Below are 8,458 nucleotides of genomic sequence, written 5' to 3' on the forward strand. Positions count from 1 at the left end.
GGCCGGACCTCCCTCACTGCCCTGACCTTCACACGGCCCTGATCCCCCCCCCCCCTCCACACGGCCCCTAATCTCCGGACCTCATATCTTTTAAACACACACACACACACACACACACACACACACACACACACACACACACACACACACACACACACACACACACACACACACACACACACACATATGACAGAGCCCACTAGGCTCAGGAATCTGTACACCAGTTGATTGACAGTTGAGAGGCGGGGCAAAATAACCAAAGCTTAACCCCCGCAAGCATAAATAGGTGAGTAAACACACACACACACCTCACACTGATTTACCTCACTCCAAAACACATACATTCCCCACTCCCTCCTTTCACTCCACACGATCCTCCAAAACACTCCCATCTTTCTACACAGCTCTCTCCTCCATAGAGCCCTCTCCCCCCTCTCCCCCACAGAGCCCTCTCCCCCACAGAGCCCTCTCACCCACAGAGCCCTCTCCCCCACAGAGCCCTATCCCCCACAGAGCCCTCTCCCCCACAGAGCCCTCTCCCCCCACAGAGCCCTCTCACCCACAGAGCCCTCTCCCCCACAGAGCCCTCTCCCCCACAGAGCCCTCTCCCCCACAGAGCCCTCTCCCCCACAGAGCCCTCTCCCCCCACAGAGCCTTCTGACTACACAGCCCTCTTTCCTTTACTTGAGGAGACTGCTGAAAATTTGTCCCTTCTTGCTCGGAGAGGTTTACAAGGTAAAGTAATATCATATTCTGGGATAAACCAAAGAAAATATCCATCATAACTTGTTTTGTTTTGGCCCGGTGCTTCTGAATCTGATGACTACAGCCTATTCGCTCTCTTTACTCGACTTTCATCCGCTCACTTTACTCTTCTTCTATTTGACAATTGCTAATCATTTCTTCTCTCTAGAGACTAAAATTTTCACTTCCATCTTGTCTACAACATATTCCTCTTTTCTTAGCTATTACAACTAATTCCATTTTCTTGATAACACCCTATTTCCTTTACCTGACAACAACCAATTTCGTCTCCCTGATGACTACAACCAAGTCCCTCTCCCTGATGACTACAGGGTGTGGAAAGGGAAGAGAGGGAATGAAAGTGGAGAGGTGTTTGGACATGATGTGGGTAGATAATGGGGGGAGGAGAAGATGATGTGGAAAGGGAGGAAATCAAGAATGAAGGGAGGGTGGGGAGTTGCACAGTACACATACCGATATAATTCTTGACTCAAGAAAAAAATATTTTCATTGTTGTAAGAATCGTGGCTCTGCCTGAGCAGATACAAAGGCCTCACTTTGTTTCTGTGAACCAGTTTCTGAAAAGAACTCCTGTATTAGAAAACTAGATGTCTAATGAACGATACCAATGAGGACCACTGAAATTTGGCGTATTGGAGACTAGCATGAGTGGAATAAATGGGGAACCAGCATTTTCTGCGACTGCGGTAACAGATTGCGCTATTTGGTTCTCTCAGACCTAAAAGATTTAGGTCCCCAGACCACTCCTGAAGCTTACATATGCTGTGTACAAGGTTCTGAATGATTCCTTACACAGGTTCCTGAAGGCAGTTCTGATGTTAGCCAGCCTCGCGTATGCCGCAGATGTAATTCTTTTTATGTGGGCTTCAGGAGACAGGTTTGATGTGATATCAACTCATAGATCTTTCTGTCCGTTTCATGAAGTACTTTATCTCCTATTCTGTATCCTGTGTCTGGCCTGTTTCCACCGCCTAGTTTCATTACCTTGCATTTACTTGGGTTGAACTTTAGGAACCATTAGTTGAACTATTCATTCAGTCTGTCTAGGTCATCTTGTAGCCTCCTACCATCTTCCTCTGTTTTAATCCTCCTCACAATCTTTGTATCGTCAGCACTCGCGCGCGTGTATGTGTGTGTGTGTGTGTGTGTGTGTGTGTGTGTGTGTGTGTGTGTGTGTGTGTGTGTGTGTGTGTGTGTGTGTGTGTGTGTGTTTGTGTGTGTGTGTCTGTCAAGTGAGGTGGGTTGAGATTATAAGCCTGAATTGTGGTTGTCTAGAAGTCTCCTTCTTGAGAATGCTGAAAGCCTTACTAATGTTTAAAAAAAAACTCATACTCAGCTGATATTGTCCCTTTCGTGTGTGCTTTCAGTGCAAGGTTGCTTCTCTCTCAATTATCGTTTCCTTGCATTTACCTTGAATTCCAGGAATCACTCATTAGACCACTCCTGAATCTTTTCCTGGTTCACTTTCGTAATTTTCTATACTATAATTCATCTGATATTTCTCAAAAATTCCACATTGTTCGTAAACATCATGTTATTCAATTACGTAATGTTTACAATTAGTTCGTTGACCTAAATTAAATACTCATATATTTATTCATTAGTTTTATTTAATTATTAATATTTTTTAATATTGGTATACTCCTTTATTATTTATGCAAAATTTGCTGGTTCAAGCTGGATTATCGAAGGGCCGGATGAGTGAAGGGTGGAGTGGTTTGAGTGGACGGGGCCGGATATTGAGTGGTGGGAGTGCCTCCAGGCGGCTTGGCCTCTAAAGTGCCTGGTATTATGGTGAGCCAGTAATGGCTAGCCACACAGGCTACCTTTATCAACACTTCAAGAAACAATGAGGCGTCACACTGCTTCGTGACGCAACGCGAAACAATACAGGCTCACTCTGCCATGAGACGCAACACTTAACAGTACAGGGGGGTCACTCTGTCATATGAAGCAACACGAAACAGTGCGAGGGGGATCACTTTGTCATGTTACGCAACACGAAACAGTACAGGGGGTTACTACCATGTGACGCAACACGAAACAATGCGGTTCCACTGTACCTCGACACTGTATGACACCACCAACGCAACCTTATATTACAACGCACAACACAACTCTACAAGACAGCACAAAACACAACCCTAAACTACGGGCTCACCATAGCCCGTGTTACTTGGAACTTTTTGTTCCAGGTATCGAATCTTTAACAACAACAACAACAACCCTACATAACACCTCACAGCGCACTGAGATAATCTCATAAGGTTATCGCACAAATCACACAACGGATTATGTATAGACAATTCTTTGGTATATCATCATAGTTATGTAACGAAACATGCGCGCGAGTGTACGCATGTGTAGGAGCCAGCAAATACAAACGCACTAAGTGACACGCGCACATGTATAAGTGTGTATTCACCTAGTTGTATTCACCTAGTTGTGCTTGCGGGGGTTGAGCTCTGGCTCTTTGGTCTCGCCTCTCAACTGTCAATCAACTGGTGCACAGATTCCTGAGCCTATTGGGCTCTGTTATATCTACATTTAAAAGTGTGTATGGAGTCAGCCTCCACCACATCACTGCCTAATGCATTCCATCTGTTAACTACTCTTACACTGAAAAAGTTCTTTCTAACGTCTCTGTGGCTCATTTGGGTACTCAGTTTCCACCTGTGTCCCCTTGTTCGCGTACCACCCGTGTTAAACAGTTTGTCTTTATCTACTCTGTCAATTCGTCTGAGAATTTTGTAGGTAGTGATCATGTCTCCCCTTACGTTTCTGTCTTCCAGTGTCGTAAGGTGCATTTCACGCAGCCTTTCCTTGTAACTCATGCCTCTTAGTTCTGGGACTAGCCTAGTGGCATACCTCTGAACTTTTTCCAGCTTTGCCTGGTGTGTGTGAGTGTGTGTTTGCGTGTGTATTTGCTATCTGTGTCTGCAGAATCGAACTATTTAACTCTTGGATCCAGCCTTTTTAACCAATCTATTTTTCCTCCGTTATGTCTACTACATATATTTCTCTCTAACACACATCCGTGTGTTACAGTAATTAGAGTTTGTGTAAGGTAATTAAAAAATATGTACTTTTTTAACTTAACAAGAAAACGTATGAAAAATTAGAAGTTATGGTTTAGAAGTAACCACAAGAAAGCCTTTATGTTGCATATTTTTATAACATATATATCTTACCTGGCCTGTTTTATCGAGTAGTTATTTTTTTTATCTTGGCCAATTTTATCGTAACTAAGAAAATCGTCTCAAATAAATTTTTTCCGAGGCTTAAAAAAGAAGAAAACACCAAAAATTATGCACAATTTTATGTTATTGCATAAAAAATATATATCAGGATTATCCTGACTCCAAGTGAAATTACTTGAACAACGTTTTTAATTATCTAAAAGCCTTAATGGATAGACGGACATTTAACGAGGGAGACAGAATGTGGGACATCGAATATTTTCAAGCATATAGCGTCCATATTAAAAAAAATCTTCGTTCTTAACTGAGACCATATTTTTATATGAAATCTATGACTTTGTAATATATGACCCGTTTACGGGTTAGTTATCTTGAGTTATCTTGAGATGATTTCGGGGCTTTTTAGTGTCCCCGCGGCCCGGTCCTCGACCAGGCCTCCACCCCCAGGAAGCAGCCCGTGACAGCTGACTAACACCCAGGTACCTATTTTACTGCTAGGTAACAGGGGCATAGGGTGAAAGAAACTCTGCCCAATGTTTCTTGCCGGCACCTGGGATTGAACCCAGGACCACAGGATCACAAGTCCAGCGTGCTGTCCACTCGGCCGACCGGCTCCCATATGCATATAAATATATGCGCATATAAATATTTAACCATATCTGCTAAAAATGTAATAGAAATACAGGAGCTTATAATTATCAATATTAATATTTTGGAGAACTAACCTAATATGATATGACCCCTTAAATTTTTTATATAGAGTTTTCCTTTCATTCGAGAACATGTTCAAGGGCTCGTAACCTACAAATAGAGCTTTGATGTTATATACTACAGAGTGCAAGGGATAAGGAGTTTATTTATCCATGTGAATTATCGATGCCTACTGAATCTAATTCCAGTGCACATAAATTTAAATACACGTGGTTACATATACCTTATAGCAAGTGCGCGTCTAATACACCCAAGACCAATACACTCTCAAATTTACCCATTAGACCTTCAGGCTCTTTAAATACATCTAATGGTAAGTCCACACTCTAGTACACCTAAGACCAATACCAGCCTCAGTAAATTCAAAGGCGCTGATATATTCTGAGACACCATACACGACAAGAAAAAAAAACTTAGAGCATAATATTTTTATAATATTCTTTCATGCCTAAAATAACCCACGACTCCCCCTCACAGACTAACCCCAAGTCGGTTTGTAAATCACGGCGCCCCTTCCCTCAGTAATCCCTGTGGTACTAGAAATATATAATATCCCGTAAACCTGCAGTAATTCTTGTAAATACCACATACTCGCGTTCGGTGAAAGGCCCCCTTAAAGTTTCTTTTATCCCATTGTTCCACTTTTCATAACTCAGTGACCCAGATTGTTGCACGTAGGTGGACAGTGCCGTCACTCGAAATTGTTGAAGGTAATCCCACTTTGTCAGGTAAATAGGGTGGAGGAAGGTGGGAGGAAAAATGGAGAAAGGGAGAAGGAAAGGTAGAGGATAGGTTGAAGAAAGGTAGACGAAGAGAAGAGGAAGGGTAGAGGAAAGATAGAGAAAGGAAAGAAGAAGGGTGCAAGGGAGGAGAAGGGCCGACTTACCAAGCGACACACGCAACAATCTCTGCACATATTACGGCGAGCTCCTGGTGTTACTTATGTCCCCGTTGTATGCTGCGTCTTACAGGTTACTTATGCACGTTATTTGACCAAGTCACTTGTTTGACTGGAAGCACATGGGCTTAGGATTATTTCTATGTTTTTTATATTTGATTTCTAAATGATTTTACAATTTTAATGTACTAATCTCTTCAAAAATAACCTTGTACAAGCTTGAGTTTTATTCATATAAAATCTATTGTATACGCGCCTTATAGGGATCTCTCTGAGGATAATTAACTGGTGTTAAATTGTCCATAACGCACTTTTTGCCCGGAAGATTAATGGATAAACATTGATCAAGTTCCCCCTTGTGCTAAGGAACAGTGGCTTAGCTGCTCCCATTAGCGCTAATGGGAGCACTTCTGTCTCATTAAAGTTCGCCTGTGTGTTCATCCTGTTTGTTCAACAATTCGTGTATATATAGCATGTTCGTAATTCGTATCTAGCCTGCATAATTGTTATTCATGGCATCATGCTCTGTTCCTTATTCATGTTCGATTCTACATGATCATGATACGTGTTGCTCAATTTTGTTCAATCTCCCTTGTTCAACTGTCGTGTTCAGCTTTTGTTTGCTTTCATTCGGATTTTGTCTGCGAGTTTAAGTTAAAAATTCGTATATCATTTAAGACAAAAATCTCTGACACTGTATTATCTCACTTAAAGGAAGAGTCAGTCAGTTGAGTCACGTTGCTAAGGATAAAGAAAATATTATGTGCCCTTCGCAGGCAGCTCTTTTGTTAATACTAGTATCGTCAGTTTGTTTTACTTGCTCTGTTCTTTCTCCTCGGTTTCATCTATACTGTTTATGCTTGTATCGTCAATCGTTGATACGATAGATCTATTATTTTTCTCTATGTGCATGTCATATTGTTACTCTCCATGCGGCCTTCAACACAAACGCTTTGTCACAATTTCAGGACCTCAGGCTCTGCATTACTTAGACCTACTATCCACTTCACGCCCTCCTTCCCAATCTCTATTACAGTGAGTTAAATATTTCATCTTGCAGGAAATATTTAAAAACTTAAATACTTGCTTTCCCATTAGTAATTATCGTCAACTTTCAACGCCATCAACTTTCAACGCTACTTCATAAGCCGGAGCAAGAAATGATTTGCCTGGAACCTCCCCAACCCCACCGTTCCATAAATAGATGTTTGGTACTTCGCCTACCCGTATTCTGGGACGACAGATATTTATTCCCATGTAGATATGAGGGCGAGAGAATACTATCAGTCTCTGCTTGAATAATATGCATTACTTAATTAGGAAGTTTATCAATATCTGCGTGTCTAGATCTGTAACTTTTGTGGGAAGAATGAGGGGGATGACAGAGATAGACATAAATCGAGATGGAGAGTTGGAGAGAGAATACAAAAATAATAATTTTAACTCACTCCTTCAGCAGATGCTTGACTGGTGAGCTTCTAGTCGAGCCACTGAGCTTGGCCGCCCCAGACACCAGCTGCTTTACTAGGGATCCCATGGACATCCGGGTAACAGTTCCGTCTCTCTGGTTAAATTTACCGTCTGGACTCTCCATACTCGTACTCTCCATGCTCTCTGCCAGGCCAACGTATGCATCATCGTCTTGACTCCCCGATTCTTGGAGGTTCTGCTGTTCCTCGTACGAGTAAGGCGGATAGATGGAAGAATCACCATCATTCTCCGTTTCACCATTTCCTGATAGGAATGTTACTGAGACTTGTTCCTGATCACTGAATGGGGTGGTTAAGGACTGGCGGGAGTTTGCCCCTCTTCTTGATGATGTTGAGGACTTTATGGCCTGCCTCATATCCTTATCTTTGGAGGCTAACGATATGTTGGGATCCTTCATCTTTCCCCCTCCGATGCTTAACTATGTGTGCATCAAGAAACCTGTGGAAGATGAAAAGAAAAGTAAGCTTACAGTTTATAGATAAATACACGTAAATAATAAATAAATCTGTTTGGGATCCATTGTAAATAGGTTTCTTTTTTCTCCATAACAAAATCTCCAAGGTCAACTAAACTTACTAAAGCCAAGTCTCGTCTAGATTTTGTCCCGGACAACTGCATATTTTGTTTGCTTAACATGACTTAGAGATACTAGCTGGGTTACAGAATACCTAAGAGGGCTTAAGCAGACGGATCGTTAGGTGCATAAAAGACTCGTAATACACGGGTAATCAGATGTCCAATGGGAGAATTTTGGTGAGCACATTGGTTTGTGCTGAAACTATTGTGAATAAATGTTATGCTCTGTTTTCGATGACTGCGTTATGAGCAACTCATATAGAACTCTTGTACTCTGTGAATTTATGTAATATCTTGTGCTTATGTTGTATGTTTTCATTAATCTTACCTTGACTTTCACAAGAATCCATGTTCCAAGTATGTTCTTCAGCTTAAACCACGCTATTAATCCTAACAGGATTAAAAAAAGTGTGTCGATAGAGGAGTATGAATAGAGTTCGATTAGTGTATTACCTAGAAGGGGTGAAGGAAATCTAACCTCATCCCCGATACAGGACTATGACTAGCAATTAACAAGGGTTAGGTCACAATATCACAATTAATAAAGTGCCCGACTCCAGTGTCCAACAGTAATTAGTCTAATTATGTGCAAGGTTAAAGAAACTCGATACTTTACAATTTTTTGCGTTTTATAAAAACTAGAAGAAACGTTTCTGAATGCAAGCACAAACACAGAGATATAAGTTGACATACCCATATGTATACTGACACAGCGCATATACATGTACACAGATACAATGAATATATAATTTTCCCATTCTTACACTCTCGCCCACACAAGCCTGAATACAGTTTACCTTCCATCGACTCAAACAAA

General features: G+C 41.5%; 1 protein-coding gene across 2 annotated transcripts in view; it reads right to left on the reverse strand.

Annotated features, from left to right (window-relative positions):
- LOC123762435 (serine-rich adhesin for platelets-like) overlaps nt 1–7,497 on the reverse strand; it is a 57,011-nt gene extending 49,514 nt beyond the window's left edge. For both annotated transcript variants that reach the window (XM_069325165.1, XM_069325158.1), the window contains exon 1: nt 7,023–7,497. In XM_069325165.1, the coding sequence (XP_069181266.1) occupies nt 7,023–7,462 (440 nt within the window). In that variant the 5' untranslated portion in view covers nt 7,463–7,497. The remainder of the gene's footprint in view (nt 1–7,022) is intronic.
- Between the last annotated feature and the right edge of the window lie 961 nt (nt 7,498–8,458).

Source organism: Procambarus clarkii, chromosome 2 (assembly GCF_040958095.1).
Source record: "Procambarus clarkii isolate CNS0578487 chromosome 2, FALCON_Pclarkii_2.0, whole genome shotgun sequence".
Lineage (NCBI taxonomy): Eukaryota > Metazoa > Arthropoda > Malacostraca > Decapoda > Cambaridae > Procambarus > Procambarus clarkii.